This window comes from Podarcis erhardii, assembly GCF_964252035.2.
Source record: "Podarcis erhardii genome assembly, chromosome: 7".
Classification (NCBI taxonomy): Eukaryota; Metazoa; Chordata; class Lepidosauria; order Squamata; family Lacertidae; genus Podarcis; species Podarcis erhardii.
In genome coordinates, this window is record NC_138511.1 from 48,949,853 (window position 1) to 48,971,872 (window position 22,020).

General features: G+C 39.7%; 1 protein-coding gene across 5 annotated transcripts in view; it reads left to right on the forward strand.

Annotated features, from left to right (window-relative positions):
- Positions 1-20,614, forward strand: part of CDH8 (cadherin 8) — a 234,424-nt gene extending 213,810 nt beyond the window's left edge. For 4 of the 5 annotated variants that reach the window (XM_081871927.1, XM_081871929.1, XM_081871928.1 and 1 more), the window contains 2 exons: positions 14,801-15,052; positions 18,473-20,614. In XM_081871927.1, the coding sequence (XP_081728053.1) occupies positions 14,801-15,052; positions 18,473-18,966 (746 nt within the window). In that variant the 3' untranslated portion in view covers positions 18,967-20,614. Of the gene's footprint in view, positions 1-700; positions 825-14,800; positions 15,053-18,472 lie in introns of those variants that run through there. The other variant, XM_081871931.1, reaches the window with a different exon arrangement.
- The last annotated feature ends 1,406 nt before the right edge of the window (positions 20,615-22,020 follow it).

The following is a 22,020-nucleotide window of genomic DNA, read 5'->3' on the forward strand; positions in this document are numbered from 1 at the left end:
TGGGGGCCGCTTGCCAATAGCCAATAGTGGGCAGGGCCAGAGGAGAAAAATGGGTGGGACAATGGAGACTATTTTTTGCCCATTGTACAGTAGGCTATATCCCAGACACACAAATGTCAGGTGTTTCTTCACACACACAACTCTCCATCTAGAGAAGCAAGAGGTATGATCACAGTTCCAGATAGGCAACATCGTTTGAGGAGATGCCTGCTCCTTGTGATATTCGTATTCTACAACTCCCTTAAGCAGAACAGATGGCCACTTCTCAGACCAACAATTGAATGCAGACAAATCAGGCTGTGATCTGAATCTCTCTCCCCTCTCCACCTTAACTCTGCCAGCAGGGCTTTTGTGATTAGTGAGGATACCATCTCTTCCCCAGCCCTGCTACACATGATGAAGGAGGTAATAGTTGAAGGTGGGAGCAAGCAGTTTGGCCCAGATCAGGCCCAAAGTCATTGGGTGATGGCAGTGAGACTGGCTGAATATCCAATGGGTTTCAGGCTAGCTCAGCCCCTCCCTGCCTCTAGTATGTCTCGTTTGGAGGCATTCCAACCTACCCAGTCCAAGGGGAATTTGGATTACTCCGCCTATCTCTCCAAAACCACAAACCACATGCACACACCAAACCAGCATAAGATTTCACCCTACTGTCTGTTCTGTCTAGCTAAAACCTCACTCACTCCTCTCCTGTACCCAGGATGCAGGCATCCAGCCAGACAGATCCCCCCTCCTCCGCCAAAAGCCAGAGGTAATCCATCAAGGTTTTCATTGGACTGGAAAGGCCAACCCGATGAATCAAGCTCACAAGGAAGGGGCATCTGGTAAGCTGTTTGTCCCTCTTTTAGGCATCCTTAGGTTGTTCTTCAGTAGTGCTATTTTGGGGGTTGGGTTCTCCATTAGGTTGTGGTTGAGACTCCCCTCTAGCAATGTCCCAAGACTGCAGATTTATTTACACTTATATGCAACCTGAGGCTACAATAGAGGGGTTCGCTGCATTAAGGGTCTTGTTTCTCCCATAGCCACAGCTTTGGATTCAAACAGAAATTGGCCATGGCTATCTCTCTGGATTTCCAGCTTGTTGCTTTTTGCATTCAGGTTCTAGTTCACACAACTGCCTAACCTCTCTAATCTAAAACGTTTAAAGGGAAAATATTCCACTAGACTGCCACTTCTAGTCATAAGTGAATCTCACCAAATGACAAATTAACCTCTGTATTTTATGGGAAATATTTTGCCACATCAAATTGTAAAACAAACAAACAATGACCCCAGTTTTAATATATTTAACACTATAACCACAGTTTTAATAGATTTAAGTACAGGTTTTGTAATACAACATATAGTGCTATAAGCAAGTGAAGGTGTCCTATGAAATGAATATATCTTGTATATTCTTTATTCCTTTTCCTTTCTTGCATTATATATATATAGTAGCCAACCATTTCATCTGGATTTGGAGTGTTGCTGTACTGAATATTATCCAACTGTGGCTTGCTAGAGAGAATTTGAATTATTTTCTCTGTGACCTGCCCAGCTGTATTTTTCTCCTCCTTTGCTAACCATTGGGGTCTAGTACATGATGAATCAGTGGATATCCTGCAAAAAGCTTACATCTGAAGTACTGCAAAGCAGACCAGCATTCTTCTTCTGAAATTATTATCCAACCTAGGCAGTGGGGTGGGGGGAGTACAATGTAGAGACATTTAAATGGTTGCCTACCATTGTCCCCATGTAACTGATAAAAATCTTTGTGTACACTGTAGTTCTTTGGCAATCTATATAATCACTTATCTCTGACTTTCATGACAGATGTGTGCTTGTTTCAGCCCTAGTGATAGAGTTGGCAACTATGTTGGGCATTTTATACAATGAAATTTTCTGGGAGAGTGTGTGTTTATACTGCAAAACAATGGCGAAGCAAAGCAAGAATCTCAAGGATACTAACTGCATGCTCTTCTAAGGAGTACTTCACACAATAATATTATGATTCAAGCATGCTTTGTGTTCAGAAGTGCTTTTTCCCCTGGAAAGGACAAACTCATTTTTATAGTTCCAGACATTCCCCCCTCCCATACTCAAGAAGGCCTTGCATTCTACTATATTCATATTTATCATATTCCTCAGAAAATAAGAGCCCACTGAATCAGATTAAAAAGTTCACCTAGGCCAGACAAATGCATCCAATAATCCCTCACTGTTGAATGCATAATACCTTCCCTTCACCTGGTGCTCCCTTATACTGCTTCTGAATCTGGAGATATTTATACTGAAAATATTTTATTTTTCTCAATCAGGCATAGGCAAACTTGGCCCTCCAGATGTTTTGGGACTACAACTCCCATCATCCCTAGCTAACAGGACCAGTGGTCAAGGATGATGGGACCTGTAGTCCTAAAACATCTGGAGGGCCGAGGGCCTCTGCTTGTTTTAAATCATTTCTATACCACTTCATTCATTCATTCATTCATTCATTCATTCATTCATTCATAAAAAGGAAAGCCTCAAAGCTGTTTACAAGCAAAATTAAATCATCAAATAAAGCACTACAAATTATTTTTTAAAGCATTCCATAGGTAGGTCAAATATTCAGCTGGCAGGTTGCTCACTGGAGGAAGACGGTTTGAGCGTATTGTCCCGATCCTGGTCCAACTGCACTGACTACCAATTTGTATCTCGGACCAATTGAAAGTGCTGGTTTTGATCTATAAAGCCTTAAGTGGCTCAGAACCACAATACCTCAAGGACCACATCTTCCCATATGAACCAAACCAGTCCCTGAGATCATCTGCAGAGGCCCTTCTTCATGTGCCTGCTCCTCAAGAGGTCAGGAGGGTGGCAACATGAAAATGGGCCTTCTCTGCAGAGGCTCCCGGTTTATGGAATGCTCTCCCCAGGGAAGTTCACCTGGCACCTTCAATATACACCTTTAGACACCAGGCAAAAATGTTCCTTTTTAACCAGGCCTTTGGTTGATCTTATTGACATCCAACACCCTTTTAGAATGTGGCTTTTTTGGGGGGGGGAGTTATTGGGTTATTGTTTTTGGTTTGATTTTATATGTTGTGGTTTTGTTTGTGAACCGCCCTGAGACCTCCGGGTATAGGGCGGTGTATAAATTGAAATAATAATAATAATAATAATAATAATAATAATAATAATATCTTATTTACAGTACTATAATAATAATATCTTACTTACAGTACTATAATTTACAGGAAAACAATATGGATTTTTTTTAAAAAAAAAAACAGCAAGTGGGTCACTCTTGCTTAACAGGGAGCAACAAGACAGTGGAGAGGTTGTCATAGTGCAAGCACAAAAGGTAGAAGTGTTAGATCGGTTCTGCATGTGTGTTTGCACAGCTCAGACTCTTCCCTGCTACCTCCCAGTAAGCAAGAGGAATCCCACACCCACCAACATTCTGACCCCTGAATCTGGGACACCATGCCAGGGGTAGCAGCAACAAGGAGAAAGAGACCACTTCCTCGGTGATGGCCCAACTCTGCTAGGTCTGACCTGGGGGCAGCGGCAGTGGAGAGAATGGGCCCTAGCAGTGGCAGTGGCAGCTGCACCTCTACTCTGCTGGGCTAAAGTGTGCAAGCTCAGCACTGCCGGGCCACAGCTCCACTCCCATGTCAGGCCTGACCCTGGGGCGGGGGCAGCCTCTCCTCTGCTGGGCTCCAGTGTGTGAAGGAGGCAAGGACAGCCCCTGTGGGGAGATCTGTTAGGATATTTCCGTTCCACCTTAAAAGGGAGCAGGCTTTGTGAGTCACAGAGTCTGCGTATTTCCTGTTCACAGGATGTTTCTGTTTTCATAGAGCTGTTGTCTCTCTCTCTCTGTGCCTGAACACGCAAACAGGCAGTCATGTTTTTTCCTTTGTTCTGACCAATGCTGAATAAACTTCTAAATAATGCTCTCCTGTGTGCATCTTTCGCTGTGCGAATTCTGCTGATAGAGCGTGCATCAGCTCTGGAATGTGGCAAGCTATTTTCTGGAGCTCGTGTCACTAATTGCTGATACTGTATCTACGGGAGATCGATGGATCATCCGGAGGCGACGTGGGGGCCATGATGGGCTTTATCTCCCTGGAAGTATCCCAACAAGATCATCCTCACAGCGGCAGTGATTCTGGCAGCTCCTGCAGTGGACAGAGCAGAGCTGCTGGAGCTTGTGCCTCACTTGGGGCTGGACTTTGGCAGTGGCAGCCATGGAGAGGTTTGGCTGGCTCATCCTCCTCCCCGATATCAGTGGCTCTTCTGGAGACAGAAAGTGAGACATTCCTAGATTGAAACGGAAGCCAAAAAGGCTTCTGTGAATCTGGGATGTTCCTGTAAAATCAGGGGGTTAGAGGGTATGAACCCACCTACTAATAAGCCAGTAAGTTACTTCTGGACTTTTATATAGTGATATAGAGAAAGAGCTCTGAGGGACCTCCTAGGAAAAGGATATCCCCACCCTTCCAGCTTCTAAAGAGTTAGCAAACCCGATCACAAAAATAGTAGAACTGCAGCTATGTTGGAAGTGACCGTGTAAAATATGCTTGATTACTACTCTCTTGGACTAAAGGTCAGAGAAAAGTTTCAGAATACTTAAGAAACAATTATCTAAAGTTCAGATTTTCTGAAAGGAACAGAACTGGAAATTATACAGACAATTATCTAAAGTTCATTTTTTTTTCCAAAGGAGGCAGTGGAAGGTTAAAAATTACCAGCTCTTTACTGTGGTATTCCCTCCACACTCTTGTATTTAGCTGTGATGGAGTCAATATTATAAAACAGTGGGTGACTCCATTTTATGTTCTAGTATGGGGAAGGGGAGATTCAGATGACAAGTCTAATGCTTGTTTTATATATTCATATTAAATTATTTTTTTGAAAAAGTGCAGTATATTATAAGAACATTTGTTAGCATATATAGAGAATTTCATTTAGCCCACATGTTTAGGTGAAGCGACCTAATTCAAATCACTAATACATGCTTTATATTTTGTTTTAAATGTAGTTTCCATTTTTATGACTGGTTTTTTGGGTGGTGGGGGTGAGGGAGTTGATATTGTATATTGCCTTGAAACGATTGTATAGAAGGTTACTAATAATAGGATCAGAATGTAAATGTCTTTCAGATTATAAATATCACTGAATTTTGTGATATAATCCCCCTGCCCTGGCAAAAAGAACACACCAAAATGTGTAAAATAAATAAATACAAACATATTTTAGAATAAATAATTTAGAGTTGCATACATTGAGAGAAAAGTTTTGCTTTGTGATAAGATACCATTGAAGTACACACACACACACACACACACACACACACACACACACACACACAAAGACAAACACATCATCACATGCACAGATGTGGTGGAATGGATTTATGAATAAAACGGCATTGGCATAGTCACGGAGCAGAAGAAGAGTGATTCCTATGTTGGCTATAGTGATGTTATCAACACAGGTTGCTTTCTGCCTTTGTGGGCAAAGATAGCATAATGGAGTGGGGAGGGAAAACTGATGGTGGAAGAATAGCCAGATGCAAAGTGTCAGCCAGGGTTGAAGGTAGGGGTGAGGTTGGAAAGAAAATAACTACACCAGCTTCTGGGTGGTGTCTTTTCTTTCTCTTACTGGGGACATATTAGGGAAACAGATAGTCTTTGAATCTTGCAGATTCAGAGCCTCCCTTAATCACTTCAACACTCTCCCCTCCCCACCACCAACTGATGGGGATGTTATGGAGTGTTTCATGGCAACTACAAGGAAGCTTCCAGGGCAGACCTTAACTGTCTGTAGACCTTTTCTCCAGAACTGAGAGGAAGATCCCTAATTCCTCTAGGATGCCCTCTCAGTGATCGTAGGATTGCAACAGGAATTGTTTATTGTTATTCATAAATGAAGCTTAAGGAAAGGAATCGCAAGAAAGGAGATTCCTACTAAAAATTAGGAAGAACTTTCTGATGGTAAGAGCTGCTCAGAGGTGGAATGGACTACCTCGAAAGGTGGTGGACTCGCCTTCATTAGAAGTTTTTAACCAGATCTCTCAAGGAATCTTTAGCTGTTATTCCTGGATTGTAGGGGGCTGAACTAGTTGGCTTTTGGAGACCTTTCAGATTCTACAGTTCTATGATTCTAGAAAACTGAGCTAACAGTTCTCAAAGAAACTTATTTTGCTTGGATTTTGCCTCCATTCACCTTTTTGGTAAGTTGCCAGTTTACCACAAGGGGGAGGGTAGCTTACCTTTCTGTGCTCTGAATACTTTGAGAGGGGAAACATTGCTTCAGGTATCAGTGTATGACCTTTCTTACATTGTACCCTGTTTTTAATTTGTTTTAAAAGAACATTGTGAATGCCTGAGTGGCCCAGATCCAAGATACTCAACCTCCAAAGAAAAGCAGGCAGACACTCTCTCTCTCTCTCTCTCTCTCTCTCTCTCTCTCTATATATATATATATATAGTGGCAGAGACACAGGGAAGATGTTTTGTTGTTAGTCACTTCTGATTACACAGGCATTGTCCAATTCATTGTCCTTCTGACACTTGCAGAATAACATTTCTCATAAGTGCTCACTATTCAGAACTCTTACAGAACTCTTACTGGAGGTAATGGGGTATCACAATTTCCTGGAAATAAATAGGTTTAGTTTGTGTGCTTAAAACTATTACTTCCCCTATGACAGATAAACTGGGTATGGGTGTGGGGGCAGCCTTTGGATTCTCTTTAGCAACTAACTGTCACCATTTGACATTTAGGTCCAATAAAACAATCTCCCAGAAAGAGGCATTGACTGTCACATCATAGCTCACTAAATCTACGTTGCACAGTCATGTTGGTTTGACATGTGGCATATTATGATGTAAGAGGTGTAGGATGATTGGTGAGCTGCAGTTTTAGACCTTTTATTAAAAACAACAACAACTTACAGATATATAATATGAAATTTGATAGCAGCCATTCATTTGGTTTCCAGAACACACACTGCAAATTTTTGATGTTCACGGAAAGCAGATCACTTTGAATTATCCATGAATGTGTCTGCACACATACAGCTTGGTTATCGTAAATCAGCCTCAAAATATCATAAAGCTGCATAATTTATTTACCGATTATTTTAATAAGCCTTCTGGCTGAACAGAACATTTTTGTCTTTATTGTTAGGCTTATGTAAAAATCTTTCTCGTAAAAAGAATATCGTGCATGATCTGCGTGACTTTGCTTTGTTGAACCTAAAGTACTCTGCAAAACATGTACTTCTCTCTGATCTGTTTGGGTGCCTAACTTTTTGTTTCGGCTTCTGTTGTTCAAAAAAGCAGTACATCACTGAGGCACACCATAGGATCTTTGCCTTAGTGATGCATTCAAGTGGACAAACGTAAAAAGTGGACACAGTTATAGAGTGAGACTTGTGTAATAAGCTATTTGTGAGGTGCAGATACAATTCAGGCAATATTAACCTTGAATCAGATTTGATTAATCTTCTTCCCCAATCCAATACAGTGCATGCAGGGGAGGGAGTGCTGACCTGTTCACCATGCCTACATGTTGTTTCTGGCATCCCCAGAGATCCCCAGAGACAACAGGGGATGCTAATTAACCCTAATTCTAATTTATCCATGCAGATTTTGTATTCGCCAAAATAATTTCTAACTACTTTAAGGTTTTCTCTATAATCACGAGGTATATTAATTTTGTGAAATAAATAAAATAATGGGAATATAGTACACCTCACCATTGGGTAGAAGACAGTAACCTAACCAGGTGATCTATGTACCTGCTCATTCCATGATACAGGCAATAACTGCTGGTCAGTGTTGCCATACAATCATAGAATTGTGGAATTGGAAAGGGCCCAAGGGTCATCTAGTCCAACCCCCTGCAATGGAGGAATCCTAAGTAATGCATCCATGATAGATGGTCATCCAACCTCTGCTTAAAATTCTCCAAGGAAGGAGAGTCAACCCCCTGTCTTGGAAGTCTGTTCACGTATCAAACAGCTCTTACTGTCAGAAAGCTGAGTGGGTTCCAGCACCTCTTTTTCTAGAAAAATAGCACTGATTGGGTTGATGCCTCTTCATTAACAAACATTATGGACTGCAGTACTGTTGTTCTTTAGATATCGTTGATTCTCCACTCAATGTAGTTTGACACACATGAATCAAAATAAGCTGATCTCAACTTTGTTTGTATGCATGTTCTGTGGGTTTTTTCCATCAATAAAATTGAAATCATACACTGTGGCCTGGGATCCAGGAAGCCCCCAGTTCAAATCTCATTTCAGCCATTAGCTCATTAGGTGGTGGAATAACTTAGTTCCTAAGCATGTACACAGAAGGCCCCCCAGATATAACCATTTTCATTTCATGCAAAGTTTCCAATTAAAAAACAACTTTCTTTCTGTTAAAAATTAACAAATCCAGCACAGATAATTTATAGTAGTCTTTAATGCTATTAATGATTTGATCTTTCTAAGAACATTTTTAAAAAAATGAAAAGAAAGAGAAGGGCAGAAAAGTAGATAGCTATGGAGAAGGTTGCACAGCAGGGAAATCTACAGATCTCTAAATATTAAAGGCAGTACTGTGAATTAAAGAAATATCAGGTACACACACAAAAGGGCACTTCAGTGTAAACTGACTTGTGAACTTAAAAAGTTCTAAATTACAATTATGGTCTGATGCCAAGGCCCAGAACCATCAGTCAGAGTGAATCAATGGCTTCAAGCTGCAGATATTGGAGAACAAAAGCCAAAACTCTGGGATGTCCTTCCTCAAATACCTCCCTGTCATTTCCTTTTATTGCCACACGCCGTCTTCTGCCCCCCACCCCCAAAAATCTGTTTTGCTGTCTCCAGTGTGCTGGAGGATGCTCTCCCATCACCAGTCTTGAAGCTCTAACCACCAGTACAATTGAATTCTTTTACATGGAATGGGTAGGCCCACCATCTTGCTCTTTGCCTTGGAAAGTAATATGTCTTGTTTCAGACCTGCTAGGGTCCCCTGTTTGCACAGCTTTACTCACATGGGCTTGCTGTTTCCAAGACTGCTCTCATGCTAGTTCAAGTATGCATAAAGTATTCCACTCATATGATTCATTTTTATATCCGCTTGCATGCCACACATTTTAAAAACCTCCCAAGGACATGAAGTGTCATCCCTGTGATCTGTAAATGTTGGGACAACATTTTAGTGGCTAAATCTGGAATGCGGTGGGAGCCACTGAGGAGGAAGCAAAAGCCACACTAGTAAAAGCATGTTTTAAGAGGCCTAAGGCATACTTAATTACCAAATTAGAGCTTAGAAAGGCAATTCATGAATTAATTAATTAACCTCCAGTGTGGAGGAGGAAGCTGGCAGGCAGAAGTTCTCCTTGGATTGGTTGTAAGAAGACAGACAGGTGGGAGCTAACAGAGGGCAGACTGAGGTTAGTGGGGCAGTGCCACCTTCACCCTAATAACCAGCCTCCACTGGTTTGTGATGTAATGATGTTGTTGATCTTGTTTTAAATCCATACATATGCACATGAAAGGCATAGATGGCAATTTAACTTAGAACTCATAAGAATAGATCACAAAGCAAAGGGTGCTATGTTTTGTTAACCAAGGGATGGTTAAGTAAATGACATGAAAAGCATGATAATAAAGGATCAGCAGGTTAATTGGGGAGATGAGCAGAGAGCGCCCTCTCAAGCACCTGTTTCCAAGCTAATTCATGCAGTAGCCTTGATGTTTGCTCCTGTAGGAGCTGCCTGCTGTTTTCTGAGCTTCTAAGTTGTTGCTTTTTTAAAAAAAAGCTCTCTACTGGGAAACAAAAGTAGACCAGATAAAGTGATTTTATTACTAAACAGGAAGGCTGGATTGCTTGAAAGTTTCAAATTGCAGAACTCAGAAAAGGAACACTTCCATGGATAACACCTTGCAACACTGAAGTAGCACTTAGTGTATGAATGTGAGAAGTGGTTGTTTTCCATTCCACCACATGCAGCACAGTTTCTGTTCCACTACCGTCTGTCTTCCGCACAAAACTACATTATTCAACTCAGTTTCCACTCTAGCAAAATTAAGTAAGTCACACAATTAATTAATTATGTGTACAGTGGTACCTCTGGTTACAAACACTTTTGGTTACGAATGCTTCAGGTTACGAGCTCCGCTAACCTGGAAGTAGCTGCTCCTGGTTGCAAACTTTGCCCCAGGATGCGAACGGAAATCGTGCACCTCTGGTGCACGCACAGTGGGAGGCCCCATTAGCAAAAGCGCGACTCAGGATAAGAACGGTTTCAGCTTAACAACGGACCTCTGGAACGAATTAAGTTCGTAACCAGAGGTACCACTGTATTACATAGCCTACTGATATGGAGAACTAAAGATAATAAAAATGAGAAGCAGAAAGAATCCAAAATTCACAGATTTGCCCATCACTAAATTAATCTTAATCAAATGGTTCAGTCACCTACCCTTATCTTCTGGGGCTTGATTGGGATAAGACCTATGGCCCAGGTGAAGCCCTGCAGAGAGAAAAACAGTTTGTGTGAGTTTGTGTTGACTGGCCTAAATAATACTCAGAAATTTAATAATAGTTCTCAGAATTAAATAGGCTGTAAACCAGGCTGCATGCTAAGTGAATTTGAATAGAACTCTGTCTCTTAGAGACAAGATGGATCAGAGCTTACATACATAACTACTTAGGTGAGTTAGTGGAGGGAGTACTTTACATTAGCCCCTTCAGGTTATTGTACCAATAAAAAAATACAGCTGTTGTCAACAGAAAAGAAATGAATAATGTGTCATCCCATGAGTAACTTAACTGAATTCCATAACAAAACTGAACTGTTTCTCATGTATGTATCAGTTTTGCCTGGCTCTTTCTTCCCATGTGGTCATTCCCTGTTTTCATGACTTTTTAAAGTAAGATTTTATTAAGACCTTTTATAATACAATACAATAAAAAACAAACTAATCAAAACGAAAACGAAAAAGAGAAAAAGAAGAATGCAGCATCTTCTCTGACAGTCCTCTCTTCCCCCTGGGAGCTTCTCTTTCTTCTCCATCCCTGGGAGATTTTCCCTTCCCAGCCTTTCACACTAACCAGTGGCAGATTTACGTATAAGCTAAACAAACTATAGCTTAGCCCCCCCAAAAAAAATTAAAGGAAAAAAAACAACTGGATGTACATTTCCAAAATATAAGATAAAAAACAAATAAAATGGCTTTAGATACCTATTAGGGCCATAAATTACTATATAGCACATATTCAACACCTAAAACAGAGATAATTTGTTGTTGACAAAGGACAGCTGGACACATAAAGGGCCCTATTACCTTCAGTAGCTGAGGGCCTCATCAAACCTAAATCTGGCCCTGACACCAACCATCCATCACCTTCATCTGTATGCAAACCCATCATTAACTCTGAGTAGAAGATTAAAAACAAACAAACACAAAAAGCAGAAGAAAACAAAAGCAAGAACAAAGCAAAACGAGGAAAGGAAAGATAACAAAGACATAAAAAATATATTAAAGGAGTAAAAAAAAGAATTAGAAAGAAAGAGAAAGAAATGAGCAAAAACATTAAAAGAAACAAACTGATATAAAATTATCAAAGCATTCTAAATATAATGTTTTAGGGGGGATATATAGGTGAACCATGCATACTCATTACATACTTTGGAAAGAATATAAATGTCAAACACATTGGACTGATTACAATAGCAGACTTGCAAAGTGAACAACAACCTTCCTTAAACCTTGGAGAGAGTCAGCGGCATGGTATCTAAATAAAAAACACCTGGAGTATCAGTGTAAAGTTCAGGAAAACATACTTCTTCAAAAAGAAAATATGGTCTAAGTTCTTCTGGTGAGGAATTAATGAAAGAAATGAAGGGGATCCAGTCATCATAATATTTTTCTCTGGTAATGTCACCTCTGATTACTTTGCAATGTTGTGATAGTTCATCTACAAGCACAGCCTTCCAAACCCTATCAGACCACTTTGTATAGTTAACAAATGATCACTTCTCCATAAGATTGTGTTTTCCATCCAGGCTGCTGTCAAGAAATGGATTGTTAATGGCTTAAAGAAAATCTATTTATTTGTTCCTTGAAAAAAAATGATATCAAGGCTAAGCCTGGATCTTTAACCACTGTAATATTCAAAATTTTAGACATTTTAGAATTCCTGTGGAACACACCACCCCAAAATTTGCTTATGGTTTGATCCTCCCACCCTAAGAGGATGGAATGATTCTTGCACTTTTTCATTCCAGTAATTGATAAACAAGCTCCATTTCCCTACAAACTTTTCCTTTATTAATCTGCCTTCTTTTACTCATTTTGTCAGTTTACCTTTGGAACCTTTTCCCACACCTTAAAAAAGGCATGTGACTATAGAAGGTGGTTTGAGATTTTCCCCAATTTTTGATTGTTTCCCATGATTTTAAACCCTTGGTGTTTAGTTAAACTTGCTACTTCTGGTCCTACCTACTACCACTGTGAGTCACATGGGGAATCATGGGTTGGAAGAAGAAGCCTTATCATAGCAGTAATTTCTAAAGGGAAAGACTAGAACCTCACTGTTCTAGTCTTCCTCTCTTATGGGGTGGGGAAAATCTGCCCTAAGTGGTGTGTGAGCAACATTTGTAATATGAAGGTAAGAGAAAAAAGAAAATGTTCTGAAAGCAATGCGAGGAGCAGCACAATGTATGCTCCAGTTCTGTAACTGTTTTTCAATATTGTTATTGTTTAACTGGAATACGAGAGTAATGGGAGAATGAACAATAAGAACAATAAATGGAAGTTGGAATGATTAATGAATGGAATACTTAGACAACAGAAACTGTTTATTGGACCTTTGCCCAGAACATTATTGTTCTTTCTTTAGGAAAACCGGGATCTCTTTTAGCTCTGGTGGAATATTATTTCTATTAACTAGCTGTTGTTTTTTATTGGATAAATGTATCAAATGAATCTGAATCAGCATAAATCCAAGCACATCCATGGTAGCAGGATTCAAAATATTTTTTTTCTGAATAAGTAGTTTAAAACTTTGATGAATTGTTAAGTAAGCAAATGGGGAAAACCTTTAGGAAAACCAGGATCTGCTGTAGGTCTAGCAAAACATTATTTCGATTACCTTCCTGCTACTTTTTATTTGAAGAAATGTATCAAATGAATCCAAATCAGCATAAACCCAAGGACATCCATGGCAGCAGGATTCAAAATAGCCTTCTGAGTAAAGCAGTAAAGTACCCTGATGACTTGTTAAGTAAGCAAATAAATCAAACCTTGTTACATTTTTGAAGTGTTGCCTGGCATACACAGAACTGCTAATAAGAGGAGAGGGTTGGGTGGGATGCCGGGTGCCAGTAATCTAGGGTTACCTAATGTAATAGAAAAATCTCATACATCTTGCAGGAGAGTTGAATTCAGTAATTACCTGTGCGGTTCTTAGTTATTTGATTTACTGCTAACACACAGTGGGTGTCATTAAATAAAGCCAACATTTACCTCACTCCAGTGTCTGCAGCACTGCCTATATTTTTCCTAGTAAATGGAAGACAGGCCTCTGTAAATTCAGCAATTGTGGGAGTTAAATGGTGATCGTTTTAATGATGTCAACTGTGCCTAAGAACTGTGAAAAGGGTAACAAGCTTCACTATGCAAAAACAGAAGGAATGATTAGGCAGTCAACTGTATGTATGCCCAATTTCCATAGTGAAAGCTGTTGCATCAAAAGGCTCTCTGAGGGTTAAACTACCATTCTCATAATTCTTTGTGCTTTAAATGTGTTTTATTAGTCTCTTAAATGCATGATTTGGTTGCGATGACAACCCAATCCTCTGCTTGATGCAGGAAATCTATAGGTAGGGTATCCCCAACAGATAAATGTTCACCTTTTGTTTGAAGACCGCAAGTAAGGGAACACCTGCCCTGCCAATCTCTAGAAGTAATTGGTTCCATTGTCCAAACTGCATTTACTACCATGATGTTTCTCCTGACGTTCAGTTGAAACCTCCCAATTTTTATAGACACATTTTGGCTCCCAAAACTCCCAAAAATGTGCTTTATGAAAACAATATAAATTCAACAAGCTTAACAGAAGACAGTTTTAAAACAGCCATAAAAGCATAATTAAGCTCACCTAAGAGAAGCAGGTAGCCAGACCCTCTAAGGATGGGGTTCATAACCTGAGTGTCACAACTTTAAAAGTCCTGTCTTGCAACCCAGTCAAGTGTACCTCAGGGCAGGAGTGGGGGTGGAAAAAGCTTCTGTTGACATAAAACAATAGGTAGCCACAATCACATAGAAGGAGACAGTCCTTAATATATCCCAGTCAGAGGTTTCAGCATTAAAACAACCTCTCTCTTCACCCACGCAAGCAAGAGACACTACCACTGTTCAAGGACCCATTTCAGCTAGACGAAATTGCTCAGTGAGTGTGTGGAGACGGCTTAGTGAATGTTGTGGCCTGGGAAGAGGGGGTGTAGCCTAGAGAGAGTCCCAAGGGCCTGCTAGAGGGGCTTGGAAGATTGCATTTGACCTCTGGACCTGAGGTTCCCTATCCCTGCCAATTTCCAAAGAGCTCCAAATGAGGCTAAGGATGGTAAGGAGAAAAAAGAAGGCAACACTGATGGTACACCAATTTGTTCACGTCACATGCCATAAACTGGCAACACAAAGAAGCACTTTTGTAAAACTATGAAAATGAACACAAAATAAGGTAAGTAGATTTGGCTCGGTCCTCATCAAAGAAAGCCTTGCATTCTGCAGCCTTAATCTGAAATAGATTATCCCCTTCTTTTCCAGATAACACCCTTAACATTCTAACAAAACATAATGGATTCAGCCGCCAGAAGCAAGAAGTCTATTTTCTACCTATCATAATCAGCGACAGTGGGAATCCCCCAATGAGCAGCACCAGCACCCTCACCATTAAGGTCTGTGGATGCAGCAACGAGGGTATTGCCCAGTCCTGCAATGCTGAAGCTTATGTGCTCCCTATTGGCCTCAGCATGGGAGCTTTAATAGCAATTCTAGCCTGCATCATTTTGCTGCTAGGTACGTATTCATTTACTGGTCAGAAAGACTTCCATATGGGAAAGGAGCATCTTTCAGCAGTTGAGCATATGCTTTACTTGCAAAAGCTCCCATTTTCAATTGATTGTGTCTCTAGTAGTAGCCCACTACTGAAGACCCTGGAAAGCCACTGCCAGTCATAGTAGACATTTGGAGCAGTGCTTTAAACATGAGCAAGATTCACATGTTTCTGGTTCATAAATTGCTAAACAATATAGACAAACTTTTCTGGAAGAAAAGATGTGGCAGTGAAAGAGGCAAGTGGCTAGTAAATTCATTGAAATCAATAGCTTAGGTCCATTATTTGAAAAAGGATCTACCCTTAGTAAACTTGGTAACATCGAATATTCCCAGAAGCCAAGGATAGTCAACATGATTCACTCCAGATGTTCTTGGAGAAAACTCTCATTATCTTTGACTATTCACCATACTGACTAGGGTTGATGTGAGTTCCCGTCTAGCATCATTTGGAGTGCGCCATGTTGACTACTCCTGCCATAGGCCAACTCTTCACAAATGGTGACCTAGTGAAATTATCACAGTCTATGGGGTATCCATTGAGGCCTGCCAAACGGAAGATGACTCCTCTGTTTTTCCTTAGCTAGTCAGCCAGACTGGAAAGTTTGGATAGGTTACTATATGTCGTTGGAGGGTTACATTCTGTATGATTTGTAGAACATTGAGCAAGGTCTCATGGGCAGTAAACTTGTACAGTACCCAATTGCTTAGAACACAATTACAGTCAAAACACAGATAATTAGATCACCTGATACATTTTCTGTTTACATTTGAATATTTATGAAGGCATCTAATTTTTACTGGAGCGGCAGCATTGGTGGAGAGCATGTTCAACTCATTTCCTCATGCTTTCCCCGGTCAATATCAAGTCTTCATTAAAGTCGCTGTTAGCTCCCCTGAAGGGTAGAGACCAAAGCCTAATACAAACACTGCTGCTGCTGCTATTACTACTACTACTACTACTACCACCCCCACTGCTGCAGGGAAATGCTTCCCCCCCAGAGGGTATTCAAGGGCATTCAGTACCGACACCTCTTTTTTTGGGGGGGGGGGGTTAAAATGTGAATACTTACTGTAACAACTTCAAGGTGAGAACTGGCACCTGTTTTTTTCTAGGGGGGGAGAAACACTGTTGCAGGGCTAACAGCAACTTTTTTGGGGTGGTATCCAAAGTAGGAATGGGGTGGGAATTCAATTCAGTTAGCATTTGAATGTGAATTTGCACTTTCCAAAACAGTATGCAAACTGAAGCATCTGTCAAAATCTACACTTCTCCAAATTTTGCAATGTAGTTCTCCAACCAAGTCATGGGGCCCAGAATGTGTATACAGTGGATGCTCGGGTTGCGAATGTGATCCATGCGGGAAGCACGTTCGCAACCCTCAGCGTCCGCAACCTGCAGCACCACGTCTACACATGCGCGGGTTGCGATTCTGCGCATGCGCAAGTGCTGAAACCCGGAAGTAACTCATTTTGGTACTACCGGGTTCGGCGCAGTGCGCAACCCGAAATCATGCAACCCGAGGTACGACTGTACTAGAGTAAATTGTTGCATATAAATATATATATTTGTGGAAATAAGACACACAAATACATTCTATTCGGGAAATTACTTTGCAAAAATGTTTATATTCTGGAAATTCCATTAAAAATGTGTATGTGAGAAGAAATTTGCTTGGAAATGTTTTCACAAACACTTAAAAAAATGCAAACTGATGTGGAAATGTGGAGAACTGAACTTAAGGTTGGAAAAATGATAAACTGAAAGAAACTGAAATTGACAGAGCAAAGCATTAGCTCCAAACACAAGTATCTGGGAATAAGCTTAATTTGAATTAATGTATCTGAAGTTGGGCTGCTCCTTTTCATAGCTGAGTAATGCTCTTTTCATCACACATGAGAGTAGATGTCAAAGACAGCAAAGCTCCCTCACAATGAGTTATTAATTAGCAAATGGGTTGTTAAAACATCCTGTGGATTGATTATTGTGTTCACATATAAGTGCTTACATATTGGGATTGTTAGAAACAGATTTGTAATGGAAGCAATTGATGAATATTTGCAACAATATTACTGTTAGCTGTAGTGGTTGTAGTAGTAGTGATAGTAATGATAGTAAAATAATTCACAAATAAACACATTGGACAATAGCCTTGAATATTTAATGAAATTTATTGAAATGTATACTAAACTCAAAAAGGTAGAATTTAGTTACTAATTTAGTTACCTTTCACACTACATGTACACAACATACAAGCTTTTGGTTTTGTGTTCTGTATTTGTTTAAAAGTATAAAATACTTAGTGTTATAATAAAAAGGAGAATTCCTTGGATGCCTAGATGCAAGTACTCTTTGGTGAGAGGGCCCCAACAGAGATTTTAAAATGACAAAACATGCAGCAAAGTATGGAAATATAGGCTGTTAGACATTTTAAATTGCATCCAAAGTTTCCCACTTCCCTTAGCATAGAAAGAGATTACATGTTTAACATTTGTTTACTTACAAACACTTCAAAGTGTTTGTCAGTTTCATGTGCTTTTCTGTACAGCAGCAAGAAAACACAGGCAGTATAACTTAGGTTCCAAAATGGTAAATGCTGCTGAATTATCTGCATAGAAACACAAAGATGGCCTGCTTAAGCCATGTAGTCTAAGTCTGGAACATCCAGCTTAGATCTCCTTACTGGTAGGGTCCAATGGTGGAATGGAAGAACACAGGCTTGATAACTCTTCCTCCCAAGGTGAGGAGGAATAACCTAGCTAAGCCTGACAGGACAGCCTACTCTATGGTTTTAACCCCTTCATGCATTAGAGTTCAGACTCTGAGATATATGAGGCTGGATATCCCACAAAAGCCTATGTCAGATCCATTTAAAGGGGAAATTTGCCATTGGGGTGCATAGGTTGATGCTGGAACTAAATGTTGGCAAATCAGGCATCATGCCTTATCAGGAACTAGATCTACTTGACTATATTGACAATTTATTGCTTATGTCACTGATCACAAAGTTGTAATACGTGAGAGGCTATCAGTCAGGGAATACAGGTGAATAGCTGTCCTCAATGTTGGCACCACTTCCTGACAAACTGCATTTCCTGACCTCGATCCTATCCAAGTCAGAGCAGGACAGGGATGCTCAGACTAGCAAGTGCCTCTCAGAACTTTTTTAAAAATGGGCCCTTTCCTTGAATTTCCTATCTCCTAGTTTCAGGGATCCCAAATTTCCTTCTCTCCCAAATTCATTTTACCTCATGTTCTAATAACCAAATTTCCAGTCAAGCCCTCATAGAAATATAAGCACCTTTTCACCCTCTGAGGAAATATTTTGCTTGCATTAAGAACTGCTTTCAAAGGTTGATCAGCTTGTGGTATTTCCTTTACAGTCATTGTGGTGCTGTTTGTGACACTGAGGAGACATAAAAACGAGCCTCTTATTATCAAAGACGATGAAGATGTGAGGGAAAACATCATCCGTTATGATGACGAAGGAGGTGGCGAAGAAGATACGGAAGCATTTGACATTGCAACTTTACAAAACCCTGATGGAATAAATGGATTTTTGCCCCGCAAGGATATTAAACCCGATCTTCAATTTATGCCAAGGCAGGGACTGGCACCTGTTCCGAATGGTGTTGATGTTGATGAATTTATCAATGTAAGGCTCCATGAAGCTGATAATGACCCTACAGCTCCTCCATATGACTCGATTCAGATTTATGGGTATGAGGGGAGAGGCTCAGTAGCTGGTTCTCTAAGTTCCTTAGAGTCTTCAACATCAGACTCAGATCAGAATTTTGACTACCTCAGTGAATGGGGACCCCGTTTTAAAAGACTTGGGGAACTTTACTCAGTGGGTGAAAGTGACAAAGAAACTTGACAGTGGATTACAAACTTTTATTTTTTTCACTCTTGACTTAAGCGATCATGTAATATTCTAGGGCCACTGCTGTTAGTTATGACTAATGTGGCTTTTTGTTTAGGGGCAACTTTAGTGCCAGTCATCTTATAAAATCAACTACATTGTAATGTTGAACCAAAAAAGTACATAAATCAAAAGTATATGTTAGGAGGTCTGAGTCTTGTGGAGTGTGAAGTTAAGTATGTAGAGTGTCTAGAAGTCTTTGGATATTCTATATTCACATGACCACTCTGAAGATGGAGGTTTGGATCTTTGATCACCTTCAGTACGTGAAAGGAAAAGAAATGGAGAAGATAGGTGCTTTTCTACATAATGGACCTCTATGGATTTTTGCTTATGAAGAGCATCTTCTGATAGTCCATTGAAAGCTAATGGTTTGCTTCCACATTGCCAACAAAGATTCCACCACAAAAACAGGAAAAAAAGAATGTTAAAAGCAATATCTGGTCTTCTTTGCAATGCTGAATTTTTAAGAAAAGCATTGATAAAGTCCCTTTTGGCCTCAACTGTGCAGTGACTGTAAGTTGTACATAGGGTAATTCTTGGCCACAAAAACCACAGACTGAATATCATCTTCAAACATTGTGTCAAGCCTTAAAATATTCACATGTTCTTAATCTATTCCAGTGACAGGATTCAAAATCCACCATTGTGCAAATGTTCAAGTGGAGAAGAGACTAAAGTTCTCTACTTTTCAAACAAAATGGATTGTTTTCTAGAAGAATCACTCATTTCATCTACTTTGTCTTCTATAAGAAAAAGGAGGGAAATATGTGAAAGAAGATGGACTCATATACAAAAGCTGGTTTTATTGCTAAAGAACAAATTTATTTGTTTAATCCTTGAAATAAATATTTTATTGATGTCCATTACTACTTTTATTTATTAAGATTGATTATTGGTAAGAGTATAAGAGAAGGGAAATGTCAAAATTGTATTCATTAATAAAAGGTTAGAATTCTTTGTTCTATATATATATATATATATAATGAATGTTAAATGAAATGTACATTTTGAAAAACAAACACAAGAGATATTAGCAGTGGAGGAGTTGCAAGGGAATGGTAGCCGGGTGAGGGTGTTTCTGGAAGAAATTAACATTGGACCATTTTATATTTTCTTCATAAACCAAGAACTGGCATTTTAGTACAAGCACAAGCAACTGGAAGCAAACTGGTTCATGTGAATATTTACAAAAAACAAAACAAAGACATTGAAAATTCCACACATTTCACCATAAAGTCACACATGCTTATAGTTATCCACTATACTAGAAGATCCGGTGTGTACATAATTTTCCTGCTTATGTTTTTAGCTTTTCTTATTTTCTAGAATATTCATGGTTATGCACAGGGATCTTGCTCACAAAGAAAGCAGCACTTAGTAGCTGTTGACATCCTCAATTTGTAATGAAAACTGACTATTTAGAAGTAGCAATTGTATAATAAAACTAAGTATTACATGCAATTCATTTTTACTTTTTTTCTATTTTTGTTTTGATGCAATTGTTTTTTTATTTACTCCATGTATTGTATTCAGAAGACAAAAAACAACCAACAACTCCTGTATTGTTTCCTACTTTGTGGAAATATATTTTTATAAATACCTTCTTTGTGATCACCGTTTCTTTTCAGTTTTGCCTGCATCTTACAGAGACACATCATCAACGTGTAAATAGATGAATCCTCTGAGAGCTGCAATTCCTTCTAAGGCTTTTAAATAATCAATGTGTTATTTAACTCAGAACCATTCCATGATTCTCCCTGTTTATTAAAAGCAGGTTGAGTCAGTCATGAATGGAAAAGAGAAATATTCTGGAGGCAATTGGTCCCTCCCTACTTGGATCTGTATGGGTTTCAATGGAACCCAATGCATAATGTGAAAGAGTCCTTGCATCCCTAACCATTAGCAGATAGGAAGGTGAGTTTGTGACTGACCTCCCTTCGAACTAGTCACTGGGATGGAGGGTGGAGGAGTTAGGTGGCACCAAGGTCATGGCAGCCTAAATACATCAGCAAAAGCACTGGATTGGCTCTGTCTGTGCATTTGCGCCATGTCAACCTCACCACTGCCTCTGCTCTCTCCCTCTCTGTCCTGTGACTAACCTGAAGGGAGATCAGGTAAGTGGCACAGCCCCATCTGGGACTGCACCTAGCACATGATGAATGTAGGCAAAACTATCTCCAATCAAATACTGAAAACAAGCAAACATCATCATATCAGTTCAAGGTGTGTGTAGGTGTGTGAGAATCAAAATGTGCATTTCTGGAAGTTAGTTTTCAGAAATCATTGTGTAGAATAAATGCAGATCCTTTCATCAGTTTTCAGAAGGCAATCATATGTTTTTATTATTATTATTTCAATCCAAAATTACATCAAAAGAGATTTCATTTCATGCCAGTTTTAGACTGTTGAAAATGTAGTTGGATTTGGGAAATCATGTCTCATTTCTAAACTGCAAATGTTATTGTGGTTGGTGTTATTTACTCTGACATCAATAATTTTCAAAGGGTTGTGTACTCAATATCTCATGTTGGTTCCATTTTGCAGTCACAGAACAGATGTTTGGCTACAAAAGAGCCAAGGTGGTGCTGTGGATTGACTATTGGACAAATGTCATCAAGTAATCTGTGGGGTTGACCTCAACCAAACTTTAAGGGGCTGAGTTACATCAAGTCATACCATTTGTCCAGCTAGCTTAAAACTGACAATATTGACCCAGTGCACACTTACCGTGGAAAGAGTCAAAATCAATGCAGTGGACCTTACCTCTGATTAGCCATGCATAGTACAATGTATACTACAATTGTACTAGAATTCTAATAACAATATTTTTTACAAAAAATATCCATCAATTTTGGAGGACACAACAACATAGCATTGATGATGCTCCAATTGTATGTAGGGGTGTGTGTGAAGTTAATATTAGTGATGGGGGAGGCCACATTAGGTATCCAAATGGTACCTCAAAGGGAGGTGATGGTTTCAGTTTGGGAAATGGCTCAGGAATGG